At 41.5% G+C, this 21734-nt stretch overlaps 1 protein-coding gene across 2 annotated transcripts; it reads right to left on the bottom strand.

Moving 5' to 3' along the window:
* Positions 1-1385: 1385 nt before the first annotated feature.
* Positions 1386-19855, bottom strand: ZNF286A (zinc finger protein 286A). Of its 2 annotated transcripts, XM_044249167.1 has the most exons (6): positions 19635-19855; positions 18580-18668; positions 14966-15080; positions 13678-13767; positions 2640-3891; positions 1386-1718 (listed from the first exon to the last, which is right to left on the bottom strand). In XM_044249167.1, exons 1-5 carry the CDS (start codon positions 19669-19671, stop codon positions 2663-2665), a joined length of 1560 nt encoding a protein of 519 aa, XP_044105102.1. In that variant the 5' UTR covers positions 19672-19855; the 3' UTR covers positions 1386-1718; positions 2640-2662. The 2 variants fall into 2 exon arrangements, with proteins under 2 accessions (XP_044105102.1, XP_044105103.1); XM_044249168.1 differs by lacking the exons at positions 18580-18668; positions 19635-19855 and having other exon boundaries at positions 15003-15050.
* Positions 19856-21734: the final 1879 nt, after the last annotated feature.

Below are 21734 nucleotides of genomic sequence, written 5' to 3'. Positions count from 1 at the left end.
CTAACTCATGTACCCTGCTGTGATTGGCTGACCATGAACATATAACTGGGAGGGGCCGGGAGGACCAGAGAGGGAGTGAGTGGCGGCCGCAGCTGCAGCAGGACGGCAGGCGGCTCCGGCTCGGGGCCGCATGCCGGGAACCTAGTGGGGCAGGCGGGCGCAGCACCCCCTGCCTGGCCGCCTGCACCTGGGGGGAAGGCGGCCCACGCACGACGGGACCAGCAGCATGAGCAGCAGCTACAGCAGCCTGGAGAAAGGAAAGCGCGAGGAGCCGCCACTGCCATCGCCGCCAGCGCCGCCGTGCCGGAGGAGCTGAGGGGACTCGGGCCGCCGCCCCGCCGCGCCTCCTGCTCGCTGCTGGCTCCCTGTCCTCAGAGAGCGCCCCAGGGCAAGCCCCGCGCCGGCCAGCAGGGAAGAAGCATCCTCCGGAGTGTAAGAAGCTAGCATGCAGAAATAAAAGAGCTCTCCTTAACTACCTGTCGTGTCTCTCTGCGGGCAGAGTGAACGCGATACTAGGTCTTTGACACACATTGTCTTATTTAACCCTTACAACCTTACAAGAGAGGGATGATTTATTCCCATCTTACAGATGGAGGCCCTGAGACTTAGAGACAGCAAGTAATAAGGTCACATAAATGTTAACAGGAGGGGGAGAATCCAAACTCAGCTTTGGAAAGCCCAAATGGGTCTTACTCTGGAAGTCAAATTTTGGCCCCAAAATAATGAATTTATTTTCACTCAAGAAACTGGCACAAAGAGAAATATCAAGTATTATAGGCTTTGGGGGGACGTACAATCACTGTTGCAACTGTTTTAACAACCAAATGTAAATGAATGCATGTGGTCAAGATCCAACTAAACATTATTCTGAGATACAGGCAGAAGGTGGACTTGATCGTGGGTCCAGGTCACAGCCTGTCAGTTCCTATTTTTGAACATGAATACTGAGTATGAAGGGGAGTGCCTTTCTCTTTACCTTGTTCCTGTGTCAGCCTCCTACCCTGACCTCTCAGTCCCTGAGCCTTCCCACCCACTTCCACGCCCACGGTATTTTTTATTCTTCCCAAAACGTTTTCCCAGTTCATTCAGCCCCATTTTTGTTTTAATTTCCATCACGGCTGGATTTAACTCATTCATCCTTAATGATCTTGCTCTAAACTCTATTCCTCTACTTCTCCTCAATAATACAACTAAGATTTACAGAGAAGGAATTCTAGGAAACAACAGAGATAATGTGGAGAAGGCCAAGAGCAAGGACTAGTTGCTGAACGTTGGTAAAGGATAGAATTTAGAAGAGAAAGAAGAAATCTGTAACTGTTTTCCTTCTATCTCTTCTATACTCTTCTCTTCATACAACAGAGTAACAATAAAAATTGACATTTGTATAGTGTTCTGCTAAATTTTTATTTGAACTTTTGCTTCTGCATTTCCAATCCCACCACTTGTTTTTGATCACCCGTGTAACTTATCACGTGGTTTCATGCCTCTTCTACCTTCTTTAGGGCTCTTGGACATAGCCGAACAAACATATAGGGAGAACAATAACAACAACAAAATGTGGGTAGACATGAAAGCCAGAGAAATGGCAACCTCTTCTTCATGGAGGGAAGCTGTTATCCTCCTTTGAGTCACTGTCCTGTGAACTATTTTCCATATTTGACAGGAAGGTGTGTCCTTGTGTCTCAGAGTTGCTTCAGTTCTCCTCCTTGACTGGGACCCTAAATATAATAACACATTGAACTCATCAACTTTTCAGACCCTCAGCATCCTAGGGGCTTTTTCTCAAAGCGACAAAGCATGGTTTATAGAAAGCAGAATAACTGTAAATGAGTTGGAAATGAAATATCCCTAATACTTTGCTTATAGAAAAACCAAGGACTCATTCAATGCCAAGGATACAAAAAGAGGCATTTGATCAAAAACTGCAGTTAAGATTTTGACCCATTCTTAACTTCAGGGAAATTCCAAGGAAGGAGAAAATGAAAATCTACACAATAGAGGGATAACAATTATCTAAACGTATGACCAGCATAATCCAGGGGAACATAACTTAGAACCTGCAATACATTCTACTTTATGTTCATCAAATTAGATAGTAGCCTTTGGGGAGGGAGGGAATCTGAAGCATATTTCAACTCTTAACCTTACATTTTATAGCTAATATAAAAGAAATAATCCTCCCTGAAAGAATGACACTAGGTGTACATCTGGAGATCTACGTTGGATCCAAAGAGAAACAACTCTGTGTCTTCCTGATGATAAAGATAGGAGTCCTCCACCTAAGTTTATAAATAAGAATTTCCTTACAGAGTGAGAAGCTATAACAAGGCTCTCATGTAACAAAGAGAGGGAGAAACCAGACTCACAATGATTATACAGTTATCCACTTCCAAGGATTTCTTGAATTTCCACGAAAGGGCTATTTAGTAGTGGTTCTGGGGGATCAAAATAGGAGATCCCTGGCCAGAAGCTTTCATAATGATCAAATCAATGAATATAAAGAACATTCTGTCTAGGGCTCAAAACTATCTGTTATGCAAGTAAAAGTAGATGCATACAAAATTGGTCCTTGAGCAGGACTTTAGGGGTGTCCCACCTAAACTACTCAGATATTTAACACAGTGATAAAGCCAACTTACATTTCTTCACATTTAGGAATTTTTCAGAGTTGCTCTTCAGTATGAATTCTTTGATGTCTGATGAGGGATGAGCTGCACTTAAAGCTTTTCCCACATTCATCGCATCTGTAGGGCTTCTCTCCAGTATGAGTTCTCTGGTGTTGAATTAGAGCTGATGAATGGATAAAGGCTTTTCCACATTCATTACATTTGTATGGTTTCTTTCCAATATGAATTCTCTGATGTTTAGCAAAATTTGAGCTCCGGCTGAAGGTTTTCCCACATTCGTTACACTCGTAGGGTTTCTCTCCAGTATGAATTCTCTGATGCTGAACAAGATGTGTGCTCTGACTAAAGGTTTTCCCACATTCGCTACATTCATATGGCTTTTCTCCAGTATGAACTCTCTGATGTTTAGTAAGGGATGAGCAGTGGCTGAAGGCTTTCCCGCATTCCTGACATTTATAGGGTTTCTCTCCAGTATGAGTCCGTTGATGTTTAATGAGAGCTGATGAATGAATGAAAGCTTTATCGCATTCATTACACTCATAAGGCTTCACCCCAGTATGAATCAACTGATGCTGCACAAGATGTGTACTTCGATTAAACCCTTTTCCACATTCACTGCATTCATACGGTCTCTCTCCAATGTGAATTCGCTGATGTATTGCAAGGGATGCACTTTCTGTGAAGGCCTTCTTGCATTCGCTGCATTCAAAGAGAATTCTAGTATGAGTTCTCTGATGTTTAGTCAAATTAGCTCTGTGGCTAAAAGATTTCCCACATTCACTGCAGCTATAGGGCTTCTCTCCAGTATGGACCCTCTGGTGTCGGATAAGCACTGAATGGTAAGTGAAGAGTTCACCGCAATCGTTGCATTTATGAGGTTTCTTCTCTTTACAGGTTCTTTGCTTTTTCATTAAGTTTGATTTCTGTTTCAACCTTTTTTCAAGGGTATGGAAGGCATAGGATCCTCTGGGAGCTCTGTCTTGAGTGAGAAGAACAGACTTCGGACTCAGGTTTTTCCAGTAAACATCATGCTCACGAGCTCTTTCTTCGGGGAGTGAATTCACATGGCTGAGCATTTCTCTCAAGTGTCTCTCCTGATTTCCTTGCTGATTCTCTAGCCAGTTTTCACATTCAAGAGCTGTTTCCAAGCTGGAGTCATAGACACTATCCCTTGTCAGTCTATCTATTATTGCAGTCTGGCATGATTCATTGGAAAGATCTTGCACTGAAGTTGAGTCTTTGCCCTCAGGTTTAGTCTCCAGGTCTGAAAGAAATTGGAAATGCAAATTTCCTTTGTTTTCAGTACTCAACAAAAGACAGTTCTGTAACAGCTAATAAAGATGAAAAGCATGCTTCCGAGGAGGAAGTGGATTGGACTTTTTAAAGACGACTTGCAAAGAGAAGCAAATGGAAAGAAACAAATGCACAGTGTATGTGGAGAAAATGAGTAGACCTTATCCAGCATAGTCAAAAGGGGGTAAAAGATGACCAGAAATACAGAAGGAGAGATGCAGATGAACCAGTATTATCGCTGGATGCGCAGGAAATGAGCACACTAGATCAGAAGAGGGAAGAAACAAATTCTTATTGAATACCAACTTACTATATTAAATATACTGTTATCACTTTAGAGGACATTATGACTTTCAGGTTTCCAGTCATGCAGTCCTACTTACATCCAAATAGGCATTCCATTTCCAGCTTAACCTTCCCTAACAATGCTTTTATATGTCTCTGATCAAAAATGTCCTATGATCTCCCAAAGATATAATGGCAAATATATGGTATCTTATACACATAAGACTACTCCTTTTAACACTGAGATAGCAGAATACTGGTAACATCTCAACACTGATTACAGAGAACTGATTAAACGCATATGCTATAGACATAAAATGCAGTACTTTGCGGGGCACCTGGGTGGCTCAGTGGGTTAAAGCCTCTGCCTTCGGCTCGGGTCATGATCCCAGGGTCCTGGGATTGAGCCCCGCATCGGGCTCTCTGCTCGGCAGGGAGCCTGCTTCCTCCTCTCTCTGCCTGCTTCTCTGCCTACTTGTGATCTCTGTCTGTCCAATGAATAAATAAAATATTAAAAAAAATGCAGTACTTTGCAACTTTTTAAAACATCACAAAGCTCTCCATATATAGATATGAAGTTATCTCCAGGATACATTAAGTAATTTTTTAAAAAAACCAGCAAACTGGGGCACCTGGGTGGCTCAGTGGGTTAAAGCCTCTACCTTTGGCTCAGGTCATGATCTCAGGGTCCTGGGATCGAGCCCCGCATCGCTCTCTGCTTAGCAGGGAGCCTGCTTCCCCCTGCCCCGCCCCTCTGCCTGCTTCTCTGCCTACTTGCAATCTGTCAAATAAATAAATAAATTAAAAAAATCTTAAAAACCAGCAAGCTGCAAGTGTGTACAATCTGCTCCTCTTTATGTAGAAAAAATGGGGAGGGAGATATAAATATATGCACATATTTGGTTATATTTCCAAAAACCAAGGATGGACAAATGAAATATTAATAAAAATGGTTGCTTATAGGGAAAGTATCAGAATAGAGGAGAGAGGGCAGAGATGGAAGCTAGAGCTCTTTAAATACATCTAATATATTAGAATATTTTATCTAATATAAAACTATAAAGCTAAACTAATTTAAGGAGTGTGGTAGGTCAAAGCAACAGATCAATGAAACAGAAGAGCAATGTCAGAGATAGTCGAGCATATACAAATTAAAACAATACAAAGGTGATATTTCAGTCAACAAAAGACAATCTGTTTTCAAACAAATGTTGCTATAACAACTGATTACACATTTACAAGAAAATTAAGTTAGACCTGTCCCTCATTCTATACAGCCAAATGACTTCTATTCCTTCACCAAGCTACTTTTCTATGCATTTATTCAACACTTATCCATTGAATATCTACCATACGCTAGGCTCTGTGCTAGGCACTGGAAAAAGACACATGTACAAAAGGGGAGAGAGAATTTTGTCTAACATTCACAAATGCATGTAAAAATGTGCTTGTAGGGTACCTGGGTGGCTCAGTTGGTTAAGTGACAGCCTCCACTCAGGTCATGATCCTGGAGTCCCAGGATCGAGTCCCGCATCAGGGTCCTTGCTCAGTAGGGAGTCTGCTTTTGCCTCTGACCTTCCCCTCTCTCATACTCTCTCTCTTTCAATTAAATAAATAAAATCTTTTTAAAAAAAGTACTTGCAGTTAAGTATTGAGGAATAAAAGGCAAATGACTATGAAAAAATATGGGGGGAAATCTAGGGCGATGAGGGGAGACTTCTCTGAGGAAATAAATCACTGAGCTGGAATGAAAGTGCAGTTGGAGTTCGGGTGAATGTTGCAGGTAACTGGTACAAATCACAGACGTGAGCATTACAGGGAGAGGGTATGATACGAACCAAAGCGCCAAGATGAGAGGGACATACAGAAAAAGCAGTGGTTGAGAGCATGGACTCTAGAATCGGAATGCATGAAGATAATCCCAGCTCTGTCGCTTATGAGCTGTGTGACCTAGGGCAAATTATTTAACCTCTCTATTTCAGTTTTCTTATGTGTAAGATGGGCAATAACAGTACCTACTTCATGAGGAATAATGACAATACTTACCTTAATAAGCATTAAAGGGATATAAACCACTAAAAATTATGACACAGCCTAAGAGCTAATAATTTGATGTAAGGCTGATATAGGGATGTAGGTAGAAAGCTCAAAGTGTGGTCCATAAACCCTGGGGAAGCCAGGAATTCAAAACTATTTTCAATATAATGTTTAGATGTTATCTGTCTCTTTCATTGTCTTGTCATTTGCACTGTTACAAAAGTCACCATGGTAAAACTACTTATGACTTAGCGCAAATCAGGACAATAACAATAAACTTAGTAGCAGCTGTAACCTAGCCCTGGCACGTACTCTCAGTTAAGGAAAAAAGGAGCCAGTTTCACTTAAAAATGTCTTAGGAAACAGTAAACACTACTGATTTTATTAAATTTCAAGCCTTGAGTATACATCTTTTAAAATTTCTGAGTTGAGAAGATAGGAAATATTATAAGGCAGTTCTGTTCCTATCAAAGTATGATGACTGTCTTGAAGAGAACCACTTGTGGGATCATTGGAGCTATGAGCTGAACTAGCCACTTTTCCCATGGACCACAGTTTTTACTTGGAAGAATGACTGACAGACAAAATATGTTACCCAAGTTGAGTATTTGACAGATATTTCCTCAAAAATGAACAAACTGGGGTGCATGGGTGGCTCAGTGAGTTAAGCCTCTGCCTTCGGCTCCGGTCATGATCTCAGGGTCCTGGGATCGAGCCCCACATCGGGTTCTCTGATCAGCGGGGAGCCTGCCTCCCACTATCTCTCTGCCTACTTGTGATTTCTTTCTCTGTGTGTCAAGTAAATAAATAAATATTTTTCTTTTTTTTTTTAAAGATTTTATTTATTTATCTGACAGAGAGAGATCAGACGCAGGCAGAGAGGCAGGCAGAGAGAGAGGAGGAAGCAGGCTCCCCGCTGAGTGGAGAGCCTGATGTGGGGCTCCATCCTGGGACCCTGGGATCACGACCCGAGCCGAAGGCAGAGGCTTTAACTCAGTGAGCCACCCAGATGCCCCTCAAGTAAATAAATAAAATCTTAAAAAAAAAAAAAAAAAAAGAACAAACTGAGCCTGTCACTTCAAGAAAAACAATCAACAGTATTCAGTAAAATTTCAGCTTTTGGGCAGAAATCAGAATTTTGGAAAACTTGTATCTGCTCTTGAGAACCTGGTAGTTTTTTAATCCTTAAAGACTTTTCTGATAAGGTCAGTGGTGATATTAAAAGTTGTGATTTTAAAAACACTACATGATATAATGTGTCAATATTTAGAAGATCTGGGGGCACCTGGGTGGCTCAGTGGGTTAAAGCCTCTGCCTTCAGCTCAGGTCATGGTCCCAGGGTCCTAGGATTGAGCCCCGCATCGGGCTCTCTGCTTAGCAGGGAGCCTGCTTCCTTCTCTCTCTCTCTCTGCCTGCCTCTCTGCCTACTTGTGATCTCCGTCTGTCAAATAAATAAATAAAATCTTTAAAAAAAAAAAAGATCTGCATAACTCAACGAACCAGTATTTTCCAAAAGATCAGTAGATTTTAACAAAAGAGTATGAAAAATTCATGGATCTGGTTCCTGATGCCACATTATATCTGATCTTTAAGAAAGTAAAACTTGCCCAGGGGCACCTGGGTGGCTCAAAGGTGGTTAAAGGTTCGACTCTTGATTTTGGCTCAGGTCATGATCTCAGGGTCCCAGGACTGAGTCCCACCTTGGGTTCCACATTCAGTGGGGACTCTGCTTGAGGATTCTCTATCTGTCTGCCCCTCCCTCGCTCAAAGGCACCCACACACATGCTCTCTCAAATAAAGAAATAAATCTTAAAAAAAAAAAAAAAAGGAAAGAAAGAAACTAACACTCGCCCAGTTTTTGGTGTAGTATTACAACAGCTACACTTACCTGAAAAAGCTATGAAATGTTTCTCCCTTTCCAACTATATATTAGTGTGAGGCTGGATTTCTTTCACACAAGTCAACCAAAACAATGTATCACAACAAACTGCATCCAGAAGTGGAGTCAGAATATAGATTTGCAAAAATGTAAAACAATACATTCTTGTCAATAAATTTTTTTGCAGCAAATAAATTTATATAAAAATTATATTATTTGTGTTAACATGAAATGGGTTTAAATTATTTTTACATGATTTAATAGTTTAAAATTTTTTCCAATTTTCATTTCTAATACAGTACGTACTGGTAAATATAACCCAAACATAAAATATAAGTGTATTTAATAAAGCTCTTTCAGATCCTCAGTAATTTTAAACATGGTCCTTTGATGGCAAAGTACTTAAGAACCACTATGTTAGAGTACAAAAACAGGGACAGCAGGTGTGAGATTAGATTAGAATAATGAGTAAAAGCCAGATTTTATAAGACTGTATAGGCCTCAAGGATTTCGGTTGTTATCCTAAGAGCAATGGGAAGACACTGGAGTGTTTTAAGCCAAAGGATGACACCATCAGACCTGTATTTTGAAAACATCACTCAGGGGCGCCTGAGTGGCTCAGTGGTTTAAGCCTCTGCCTTCAGCTCAGGTCATGATCCCAGGGTCCTGGGATCGAGCCCCATGTGGGGCTCTCTGCTCAGCAGGGAGCCTGCTTCCTCCTCTCTCTCTGCCTACCTGTGATCTCTGTCAAATAAATAAATAAAAATCTTAACAAAAAAAAAAAAAAAAAAGAAAACATCACTCACACTGTGATATAGACTACTGTAAATCTATGGGGACAGAGGCAGAATTGAGATTACCACAGTGGTCCAGGCCAACAAAAGAGAGAGGGATGCTAACAGTGAAAAAAATATTTAGAGGATGACTGGATAAATGCGAAGTTAAACTGGGTAAAGGAGAGAGGGAGTGTAAAAACTGTTCACACATTTCTGGCTTGTGTAATTTGGTAAAACAGTGAGTGTCATTAAGACAACTGAAGGGGTCCTCCTCTCTCTCTCTGCCTGCCTCTCTGCCTACTTGTGATCTCTCTCTGTCAAATAAATTAAAAAAAAAAAAACAAAACTTAAAAGACAACTGAAGGGGCGCCTGGGTGGCTCAGTGGGTTAAAGCCTCTGCCTTCGGCTCAGGTCATGAACCCAGGGTCCTGGGATCGAGCCTCGCACTGGGCTCTCTGCTCAGCGGGGAGCCTGCCCCCCCCCCCCCGCCTGCCTCTCTGCCTACTTGTGATCTCTGCAAATAAATAAATAAAAATCTTCACAAAAAATAAACATGCTGTACTGCAGTTATCTTTATCATAAGCACATGGAAACATCAAATAGTTACACAAATGTTTAGAACAGGAGGCTGAAGGAGAGATCTAGGCTCGAGATACAAATTTGGGATTCATTAGACAGAGCTGATAATTTAGTTATGGGACAAAGCAGAGGCTGCCACCAGGTAACCAGTGGGACAAACCTGACCCTCAGACATGTTTTGTTTGGCCTACATTGTTTACACAAATTTTTGAGATTAGCGACATTTAAAAATGGGGAGACTTCACATAGAAATTCAAATTTTGGGTAATTTTGGAAAATACTAGAGGCATACTGCATGTCAACAACCAGTCAGAGCAAAGACCAGCAACTATAGCTTCCTGTTTTTTTTTTAAATCAAGTTTTATTGGAACACAACCATACCCATTCATTTAAGAACTAAGACTGCTTTCCACACCAGCATGGCAGACTGAGTCGTGGCAGCAGAGGCCATATGTCTCACGAGATAAATTATTCACTACCTAGCCCTTTACATAAAAAAATTTGCCAGCTCTTGAGCGACGGCTAAATGGAAGGAGGGCCACTCCTTTCCGTTGAGCTGTGTGCTCTTCCAGTATATCAGCCCCACCTGCTTACCCAGCTTGCTTCACTCAGGTGTGTTACCTGCTGTCCCAGGCAGATGCTCAAGTTTATGACTCCAAATACACAGAGGGATGAGAGATTAAAACCAAGCCTTGAGCCATTCAAACACGCAAGTGTTCAGAAAACAAACCTAAGAAGATACCACCAGAGAAGAGGTGATTCCAAATGGATTATGGATTCAAAAGAAAAATTAAAAGACAAATAGAACTGAAGCAAGTATGTCTTTCGTCTTGGAGGGAGAACTTTCAAAGCACTGATCAAATATCAGAAAATGGAGAAGATTGTAATGCATTAAATTTGTACATTAAAAAGCAAGGCTGAAAAGCAAAAGCTAGAAAAAATGTCTGACAATAATAATAAATGCCTCAGGTATGAAGAGTTTTAGATCATTCAGAAAATGGCAATATCTCCCACATAAAAAGGGAGAAGGGTGGTGAATAGGAAAGTCACAAAAACTGACCGGCCTACATACAAGAGGAAACAGACATATCTACGATCACAGAGGAAGATTTAAAAACTCAACATTCCAAAAACAAGAAGATTTTAAAAACAGAATATGACAGTAAGTTTCATTTTAGCGATACATACTATAAAGTATAATTCAAACAATGTGTTGTGGTACAGACAGACAAATAAGCCAAAGAGCCTGGAAACAGACCAAAGTATACATGGCACCAGAGTCTACCAGAGTTAGTGCTACAAATCTGTGACAAAACATAGATTTTTCAATAAATGATTCTGGACTACCAGTTTTCAGCATGGAAAAAAATTAAAAGTAGTTCCTTACTCACATAACATGCAAAAAACCTCCAAGAGGTCCTACCCTTAAGACAAAACTTGAACATTTTAGAATAAAGTAGAGATTGTCTTCCCGACATTGGAATAAGGAAGACAATTCAGAAAATAGTAAAGCACTTAAAAAAAAGAAATAAATCTAATAACATTAAAATTTTAAAATTCTGTATGCATAAGACAACCTAAAATAGACTAAGCCACAGATAAAAAGGACCATTTTTTTCCTGATTTCTAATGGTACCTCTGTCATATATTACTATTGAAAATGTATAAAGAACTCCAACAAATCAAGAAAAAGATGGGAATGGCCCAATTTCAAAAAATAAGGCAAAAGATATAAACAGGTAATTTACAAAAGAGGAACCCTGAGTAGTTAATAAATATATGAAATATTCAAACTCATGAGTTTGAGAAATGTAAATTAAGAAATTAGAGAAATGTAAATTAAGAAATAAGAAATTTCCATCGGGCTCCCTGCTCAGCAGGGAGTCTGCTTCTCCCTCTGACCTCTCCCCTCTCATGGTCTCTCTCTCTCAAATAAATAAAATAAAATAAATTTAAAAAAACAAATAAGAAATTTCATTTGATACCCATCAGACTGACACAAATTACTAAATGCGACAGCATCAACTGTTTGCCAGGATGGTGGTAGGACCTTGGCAGTTCCTAAGAAAGCTAAACACGTGATACTTGAAGATCCAGTAGTTCTTACTCTAGTTATGGACCTAAACCAACTCTCAAGATACACAAAACACATTAAAATGATTTACCCCAACTAGTTACTTCTACAGAGAAAGCAAAAGGACTTCAACTATATCTGTAACATTTTTCCTTTTTTAGAAGCTTTCTATTTTTAAAAAAGATTTTATTTATTTTAGAGAGTGTGCAAGCACGAGTTGGGGGATGTGCAGACGGAGGAGAGAATCTCAAGCAAACTCCCCACCAAGCGCAGAGCCCCATGTGGGGCTCGATTTCATGACCCTGAGATCATGACTTAAAATTAAATCGAGAGTCGGACGCTTAATTGATAGAGTCACCCAAGGGCCCCAACTCTTCTTATTTATTGAAAAGATTGCACGAACCAATAAGAATGGCTTCAGTGAAGCCATCAGACAATATTAAGTGCTGGGAAGGATGCTGAGCAGCTCCCACAATCACATATTCTGCTAGTAGAAGTGCAACTGTAACTAGGACAATGCCTTTGCAAGCCTATCTGGCACTATCTACCAGAAGTAAACATGCACCTATCCCAGGACCCAACACTGCTCCCCGTGTGTTAATGCAACAGAAACGCACAGACAGGCACACCTTGCTTTCATTATCGTCTACTTCACTGAGTTTGCAGATTCTGCGTTTTTGTTTTGTTTTATAAATTGAAGGTTTGCAGCAACTCTGCATCAAGCTAGTCTAACAACTCCATTTTTCCAACAGCATTTGCTCATTTTGTGTCTCTGAGTCACATTCTTGCAATATTTTAAACTTTATCGTTATTACTATATTTGTTATGGTGATGTCATCGTGTTCATGACTTGCTAAAAGTTCAGATGACAATTAGCATTTTTTTTTGGGAAAGTGTGAGTGACAGTGGGAGAGGGTCAGAGGGAGAGAGAATATTAAGCAAGCTTGGAGCCTAACGCTGGGCTCAATCTCAGGACCCCGAGATCATGACCTAAGACAAAATCAAGAGTTGGATACTTAACCGACTGCACCACCCAGCACCCCGATGGTTAGCATTTTTTTTTTTAAAGATTTTATTTATTTATTTGGCAGAGATCACAAGTAGGCAGAGAGAGGAGGAAGCAGGCTCCCCGCTGAGCAGAGAACCTGATGCGGGGCTCAATCCCAGGACCCGGAGATCATGACCTGAGCTGAAGGCAGAGGCTTAACCCACTGAGCCACCCAGGCACCCCGCAATGGTTAGCAGTTTTTAACAATATGTTTTAATTAAGGTGTATACACTTTTTTTTTTTTTTAGATTTAATGGTATTATACACTTACTAGGCTACAGTATAGTATAAATGTTAACTTTTACATGCAATGGGAAACAAAAAATTCATTTGACTTCCTTTTTTGCAATGCTCACTTTTACTCTGGTGCTCTGAAACCTAACCCATACTATCTCCAAGGTTTGCCTGCATGGGTTCACCACAAGATATACCAAAGAATATACGCAGTGGTGCTACTCATATAGCCCCAAACTGGAAACCTCCCCGGTGCCCATCCCAAGAGAGTGTATAAACTGGTCTAGACCAATGAAAGACCGCACAACACAGAGAATGGAACACAGCTACATGCAAAGACATGGCTGTTTCTCACAGTAACATTCAGTGAAGAAAGCCAGACGTTAGAACGTAGTCTGTATGAAGTTCAAGAACAGCCAAAATTAGTCTGTGGTGTTAGAAGTTGAGATAAGGTTATCCTTGGGAGAAATGAATGACAAGAGTACTGCTAGGCTGGTAAGGTTGCTCCTTGATCTGGACACTAGTTCCATGAACATGTTCATTTGTGAAAATTCACAGACCCGTACAGTTATGGTATTTTTATTTTGTGTTGCCAAACAGAGGAAAGAAACAAAGGAAAGAGGAACAGAATATTAGCGTATGTTTGATTTTGACAGTGAAACCATATGTTACTTTTCCTCTCCACTTTTATATTAGTCACAGTGCTCTATCACTTAAAATAAGTGCACCACTTAAAATAAAAGCACATAGGCATTTCTAATATTCTCTCTTAAGCACTGAAAAGTGCCCCTTTCTGCTGTCCTGTGGGGCTGTTATTTCTGGAGACCCCCATTTGGCCAACTCACCGTAGTTGCTTTTAGGGGCTTTTCTCTCAAGCACCAATGGTTCTTTTCCATTCTCCAAACTGTAGTTCTCAGGTTTAGAAACCGGAAGCCCTGCTCGTTTAAAAAAGAAAGAACAAAAAAGGAACAGGACTTAACTATCTGTGATGGGCACAAAGACCTATTCTATAACATAGACCCAATCCTATGATGTACAAAGACAGGGTATTATAGGAAGATCAGGAATGAGGGAGGGTGGGCTTCTGAATGCTGCTTAAAGTATTTGAAGCAAGAGTCTGGGTCTGGGAAGGAGCTTATATGCATTGGAAAAGGCAGATATTCTTGCCTGTCAAAAAGAAGAGAACTTCTAGGGTACCTAGCTGGCTCAGTCTACAGAGCATGGGACCCTTGATCTCAGGGTCATGAGGTCAAGAATCACACTGGGCAGAGAGCTTACTTTAAAAGACAGAGAGAAGAGAATTTCTCTTTATTTCTCTATTGAGGAATTCTCTCTTCCAGGGAGACACTACAGGTGAGTGCTTTAGCTTTGGGAAGAGATGAAGAAAGCAGACCTCAGTGGCTAAAAGTTGTGACCAAAATTTTTGTCTTCTTTCTAAAGGTTTTTCACTTCTTTCTTCTTTAGTTACCAGAACCTACTTTCTTAGGGAATTTATTACATAAGCACAAAACGAATTCAAGGCCAAAAGCATTCAACTGGAAAACGATGGCAACAAATTACGGGTTCAGATGTAACTTACAATGTTCATGTGTAAATATCACTGGGAAGAGTTAACATAGTTTCTTCTACCCAGTGTGAATCATATAGGGGCAATCATTATGCACACACGCACACACACACACACCCCCAGAGAGGTGAATACAAGATTCGTACTGGCTGGAGAGTACTCTAACTGGAAGAATCATGCAACCTTGGAGCTGCCAATGGCCATCTCTGCCACAGGAGGAGATCCTAAGAATAAAGCTAAGACAGGGCAATGCCAAGCCACATGTTAAAAAAAAATTAAGAAAATTTCTGTCAGTATATAGGATTCCCTGAATCAATATTTTTATCCCCTTTAAGCCAGCGTGAATTAGGTTTCTAACATTCGAAAAAGAATTTTGACACAAAACCAGCATAGACATTTCACCAAGAAACTATGGCAGAAATAGATTTTTCTCTGGGCCCAAAGGGAGCAATACTTTATGATTTCTGAATGCAAAGGTAAAGGCTTCGTTAAGCTATTTCACTTCCAGTAACGTAATGATGTCCCCATACACAGATTCTAGAGTCACGATGAGAACCCATCCTTACAAAGCGAGACCAGGTTCTTATAGTTCTCCAGCATCACCTCCCTTTGTGCGGGATCCAGCTTCCCCCACTCCTCTGGGGTGAAGTCCATGGCCACGTCCTTGAACGTCACTGATGCCTAAGACACAAACATACTTTGTTCACCATCTCTCACTTAACAGACTCAATTTCAACCCCCAGTTTCTGCTGGCCCTCGAGCAGATGCGTAAGCTATACACAGGACAGGAAATAACAGTAATAAATGATAAGCATTCTAATGTACTCAGATTCGGAATACTCTAGGTATAAAGTCACTGGGTATTAATCATGTGCCAGGCAGACTGCGGATTCAGTATGAGAATCCAAAGAGGTAAGACTATGGTTTCTCCATTGAGACTATCATTTTTCTAGAGAATACAGAGTTAAAACATGAATCAATGGGTCAACAGTGCAGGTTGGCAAAGTAAACAAAACTCGGCCCGAGGAAAAAGGCATGTCTGAGTCATAACTCGGCCCGAGGAAAAAGGCATGTCTGAGTCATTCTCCTTGTGAGTCCTCAATAAAAACTTAAAGAATCAATCTAGCCAACCAGAAGATGAACTGAAACACAGGATTTGGAAATGTGAAATAGTCACGCAGTGAGAAGACTGACAGTCAAGCACAGAATTCAAAGGAAAAAGCATTAAACTAGAAACTAACACGAACAAATTAATTGAAGGTACAGATATAACTTATAAATGTTCCTGTGTAATTATCACAGGGTCAAGTTTATATAGCACAAAATATATAAAAGCTGTGATGAATTATAAAAAGTAAGGTAAATGTTAACTTCTGGAGACTAACTGGAAAGTATATGAAAAATCTTTTTACTACTTATAACATTTATTTAAATCTAAAATTATTTCAAAATAAAGTTTCAAAGTAGAAATAATCTGAGACTTAAGTAATAAAACAAAATCAAGAATCATCTTTGGAAAATAAAATACAATATGAAAATCATTAAGTAGCCACTGAATAGATATTATAAGGAAAAAATGACCTTGTTCCTATAATCTGCATATCTGTAGTTAAAATGACACACAATAGGAATTAATTTCCAAACCATTAAAAGAAAAAATACAAACAAAAATGCAAGCTATTGCATGAAAGGCAGAAAATACAAAAGAAATAAAGCATAATAAACGATTATAAAAATCACGTGGCAAGAAAAATCTGAAACATAAAGTTAATATGACTTAGTTCATTTACCGCATAAAAAGGTGTTTTTTTTAAAAAAAAAAAAACCCACATCCTATTTACAGAAAGGACACTCAAACAAAAATCCCAAAGTTGGGGATGAGAGGGAAGTGGAAAGAGATATACACCAAACTGTCCTCCTCCGTAGGGAGAGGGGGAGGGCTGAATTTGGGGAGGCAAGTAATATTATGCTTATTATATATATCTGTGCTGTTCACCTAGTTACAGTGAGCAAGAATTAAAACTTTAATATTTTTTAAAAATCTAATACGTTAAAGATAAAAAAAAAAAAAAAGCAACCAGCCCAGACAAATTCCAGTAAGAAAGATAGTTGTTGGCATCAAACAAAATCTAATGCAATGCAAAAGACAGTTTTTAAAATTTATATAAAAGATCAGGGGGTTAAGCCTCTGCCTCTACCTTCAGCTCAGGTCATGATCTCAGGGTCCTGGGATTGAGCCCCACATCAGGCTTTCTGTTCAGCAGGGAACCTGCTTCCCCCTCTCTCTCTGCCTGCCTCATGCCTACTTGTGATCTCTCTCTCTCTGTCAAATAAATAAATAAAATCTTAAAAAAAAAAAAAAAAGGTCTAATCCATCCTGAAGCTATTAACAGTCTTAAATCCAATATCAAAGTATTGAAATATATAAAGCATTCACCCCTCCTCTGGTACCTACACCCTGATTCTCCTCTGGCCACTATGTTTGGCTACTGTTAGTATAGCTCAGGTATTACTAACTCCATCCCTGATTCATGGATGGGATGTGTATTTGTTTGAGTGTGTGCAGGTATACTCCCTAGGCCTCACCAATTAATTAGAGAATTACAACTATATCTGGCCAATAATGGTGCCAGAATATACCTCATACCCATTCAAGAGTTAATTCCAGGACCTGGGCTCCAGTGACTAGGAGACAAGATAACTTTTTTCTGTGGTCTTCAACACAGTAAGATGTAAGCTTGAATTTGTTAGGAAGAGGCACTAAGGAAAAAAGCCTGCTTGAGAACACAATGAGAGAAACAAAAACAAAAACAAAAAACAAAACTCAATGAAATGGAGAGAATACATGCTAATATTACTGTCTGGGTTCTATTTCTAGCCACACTTGGATTTTTCAGTTATGTGACTCAATAACTCTTTTTGCTTAAGTCAATCTGAATTTTCATGAGCTGCAACTTACAACTTCTTGACTGATAAAGTCTTCAGTAATCATGTAAGGCAGCTGAGAAAGCAATGGAAATAAGCAAGTATAGAAGGATCCTGAGAAGGGATGCCTGGCTGACTTAGTCGGACGAGTGTATGACTCTGGTCATGAATTCAAGACCCAAGTTGGGTGTGGAGATTGCTTAAATAAGTAAAAAACTTATTAAAAAAAAAAAAAACTTAAAAAAAAAAAAGGGGGATCCTGAGAAGTCACTTTTCAAATAGTAGTAGTGCAATGTCTACTTTTCTACACTCTGATTATAGTAGCAAAGAGAAAGTGAACAGAGGTATGCCACACACATCATGGAGAGTTCTTTTCTCCTCCCCACCTTCTTTCCATAAAAACTTTCAAATATACAGGGGTGCCTAGGTGGCTCAGTGGGTTAAAGCCTCTGCTTTTGGCTCGGGTCATGATTCCAGGATCCTGGGATCGAGACCCACATCTGGCTCTCTGCTCAGCAGGAAGCCTGTTTCCTCCTCTCTCTCTCTCTGCCTACTTGTGATCTGTCAAATAAATCTTTAAAAAAAACCTTTCAAATATACAAAAAAATTGAGAGACTAACACACTATTCACCCATATGGTACAGCCACCACTCAAGTTCAACAATCCTTGATATATTCTCTTGGGTGGGGGTTGGGAAGTAAGCCGCAGACGTTAACACTTCACCTCTAAAATACTTCAATGTTCATCATCGCGGAGGACCGGATTCTAGCTCTTTAAATTAAATCCTGCACAGGCTTTCCCTTTCTAGCACTTCTTTGAACTATTTGAACCCTTGTTTTCATAATTCGCTTCAGCATTTAAGGTGCTTTCTTACGCTTCTATTTAACAGTCATATGTATGTTGTTTCTCCTAGACAGACACATATTTCAATAGGTATGTGCCACATCTTCTTTCAAAATAGTTTCCTATGTTATTCAAGCACAGAAATGAGCATAAAAGTTAAAAGAAGGGCAAGGCTTTCTACATACCTACTGATAATGACAATAAACACTAGGTGGAGAAGGTACTAGGGGTACATACTAGCCATTTTCTACCAAGTTCATTAGATACTCAAGGAGTCTCTTAGAGCTGGAATCCAGCTCTCTATACGGGCTCTAGCGGACACAGAAACTCCAAATCAAAAACGAGAGAGTACATCTGTACTCTGAGAAACAACGGGGAGAGGGGTTATTTTTAACAGAGACTCACACTCACCTGGGATCTAGCTGTGAGGCGCAGAGCTGCCACTTCTCCCTCTTCTGTGCTCTGGTCTGGGGAAAAGGGCGAGTCCTGGGAACACAGAGCTAAGGACAAGAAAGCAGTATAATGATAGGGCCTAGATCCATCCTGTGACTCTGATTTACAAGTCGAAAATTCCCTCCCCATACTAATGGTGCTCCCTACAAACACTGTAAAGAAGTAGGGAGGGAGCCCCAAACAACCCAGGATCCCAGGATCATGGAGAAATGTCTAGAAGTGTTGCTACTCAGGACTTAAGTTCACTCAGTTGCTGTAATTCTAACACATTCTGGAAAGATGGCACACTCTGATCTAGAAATAAAACTAAGTCAGTTTTCTCCCTGAACTTAATGTCCATATCAAAAAAACAGGCTCAGTAGCTTTCAGAAATCACCCTGCAAGCTTATTTAAAACGAAGATTGCTGCATCCCACCTCCAAATAATTATCATTAGTTGAATCTATGGTGCAATCTAGAAATCTAACAGGCACTCAGGAAGGTAATCCTGATGTAGGAGGTCACAGACCAAACTTCAACAAAGACTGCTCTGGTAAACTGGAGGTCAGTTACTGACTTCTAGGCCCGCTTTCTCCTATATAACACAAAAAATGATTTGCTTATTGAAGTCACATGGTAATCATGCAAAGTGGCATAAAAGGTGTGGAAAATATTTTGCCAACCAGAAAGTGAAATTCTCAGACCCACGACTGAAGCTAAGTTGGCATAATCATCTGGGAGGAAGAATGTGTGCGAAAAAGTAATCGAGGCTCTGCTCACGCCTTAGGAGCTAACCTTACGCTCGGATTTTGGGGGTGGCTTTGAAGGGTCCATTATGCGCCCAGCTGGAGAGATGGTGGATCCCACACCAAGCCCTTCGTGCTCCCTGCAAGAGCCCATGGGTCCCCCAGACAAAGGAGACGGACAGCCCTCTCCGCCAAGAGCCACCTTCTGTGAGGCAACTGATTTTCCTTTCGGGAGGAAAGAATTTCTCCCTCCCCAACACAAGTTAAACAACACTTCGGCAACTCCTACCTCTTTTCTCAGGCTTGTCGGACAAGTCGGTCTCCATGATCACTACCTGCTCCGGGTTCCGAATATTCTGATCTCCCACCCAGTTCAGACTTCTCCAGGCAGAACAGCGAGAAGCCACCGCGGCCTCGTCGTCCTCTTTCCTGCACTCCCTCCGGGGGCTCTGCTGGAAGGCTTCGATCAGCTCGGGTCGGAATTTTTCCTCACTCTCGAGCCTGGCTCGGTCCTACGAGGCTGGAATCTGGAAACCGGGGACAGCATCCCTGAGGCTGGGTGCCAGGTGCCTGTCCCTGCCGCCTGCAGCTGTCCCTGGGGGCACTGAACGGCTGCGAGGGACCAGCCAGGTACCAGGCGCGCAGACAAATCCCGCCGCGCTCGGGCTTGGCCCGAAGCCCCGCGAAGGCCCCGCGCCCCGCCCCTCGCGCACCCGCCAACACCGCGCTCACACTCGCGTCCCGGGGAGGCGGCAGCCGCGGGAGGGATAAGGAACGGAGCGCGAAGGGATGGGGCTCATGGTCCGCCCTCGAGGCCCCCTCCATAAACGCGCACTGCAGCCCCGACTCGGCATAAACTGATGCCCCAGGGGCCACCATCCAGGCTGAGTGGAGAAGAGCGCCAAGGGAACGGCCAACTCACCTCCCATCCCGGGCCTGACAAAGGCTACGAACTTCTTGGGCCAGCTCGGAGTCGCGCATGCGTTAAGAAGGAGCGGGGCAAGGCTGCCAGGCCTCAGCCAGCCCCGGAACTACGAATCCCAGAAGCCCCTGGGCGTTGCCATACTCCGTTTCTCTGCAGGTGGGAACACACGTGGCGCGGTTGGGAGAATCGAGGGAGCTGTGGTCTCCTTCCCTCTCGCGAGAGTATCGGGCCGCGGTGCTGGTGTCGGATTCACCCAAGGGAGAGCGCGAACGGAAGAGAGACAGAGCAGAGTTGGTGTCGGTACCCGAGCTTTGTGTGATCGTGGGACTGCCCCGCAGTGCTTAGGGCTGCTGAGGAATTCAACCCTAATGATTTACCTGTAAACTATAGTACAGGATATGTCTTTTCCCATACTTTTGTCCTCCCCAAACTCAGCCTTTGCCTTCAAACAACGTGAAAGGCGTGTTTTTGTCTACCCAGACCGATGTTCCTGTATCCATAGACTGCTTTGTGATACTGCAAATTAACTTGCATGAAATAGATGAGTTGAAAAGACTCAGCCAGTTTCAACAAATTTGGAGCAACAGATTTCCTTGCAGCCGTAAAAATTTGATTTATATAAAGAGGTTGTTTGCTCAGTGGAGCACTGTTAGTCTCCGATTCTGCTCTTGCACGAAGCTACCCACCCCAAACTAAACATCTAAATACATCTAAACTGCTCTTCCTCTTCTCAGTGAATCGTTTTCACTGTCCACAAACCCGTTCACAAAAGCCAGAACCAGAATATCCTCAACTCTCCCTTTTCACTATTTATCTCCAAGTCCTATTTGTTACATTTTAAAACAGCTCTCCAGTTTTGTTCATCTCTTTCTATTCCCACTGGCATTCCCTTATCTCCGGCCACCACCATTTCACGAGGATTACACTTAGTCTCCTAAGTGATTTTCCTAATTCCATTTTTCTCTCCTCTGTGTCCATTCTCCACACTTTCTGGGCACCGATCATTCTAGAGCCAGAATTTAATGTTCCTTTACTGCTTAAAACTTTTGAAATGGCTTTCAAAAAACTTTGAGGAAAGATGATTGTTAGTCCCCAGGAGAAGGTACTCCTTCTCTGGTTCCCATTATCTGTTGTGGCTCACACCCTTGTGTAATCCTCTCTTCCTGTGTAATCTCCTCTTCTGGAGTGTAAGTAGCACCTGGGACTTACTGTTAAACAATAGAACACAACTAAGGTGACGTGTCTCTTGCCTCTTGGCTGGAGACTTCTTGCTGGCTTTGATGAAGCAAGGGTGTGATGTTGGAGGGCTCACATGGCAAGGATCTATGGGTGGACTTCAGCCAACAGTCAGCAAGAACTAAAATCTGTCAACAAACCCCAGCCCCGGTGCTTGGAAGTGGATCATTTCTAGTAGAATTGTCACATGAGAACCCAGTCCTGGCCGAAACCTTAATAGCTGGCTGC

This window comes from Neovison vison, chromosome 5 (genome assembly GCF_020171115.1).
Source record: "Neovison vison isolate M4711 chromosome 5, ASM_NN_V1, whole genome shotgun sequence".
Classification (NCBI taxonomy): domain Eukaryota; kingdom Metazoa; phylum Chordata; class Mammalia; order Carnivora; family Mustelidae; genus Neogale; species Neogale vison.
Note: the sequence above shows the minus strand (reverse complement) of the source record. Positions and strands in the feature narration are given on the sequence as shown.

Coding starts and splice junctions, on each gene's coding strand:
- ZNF286A (XM_044249167.1), bottom strand. CDS start 19,671: ATGGAGACCGACTTGTCCGACAAGCCTGAGAAAAGAG. Junction 18,669..19,634: donor CGACAAGCCTGAGAAAAGAG/GTAGGAGTTGCC, acceptor TCTTGTCCTTAG/CTCTGTGTTCCCAGGACTCG. Junction 13,768..14,965: donor TAAGAACCTGGTCTCGCTTT/GTAAGGATGGGT, acceptor TTAAACGAGCAG/GGCTTCCGGTTTCTAAACCT.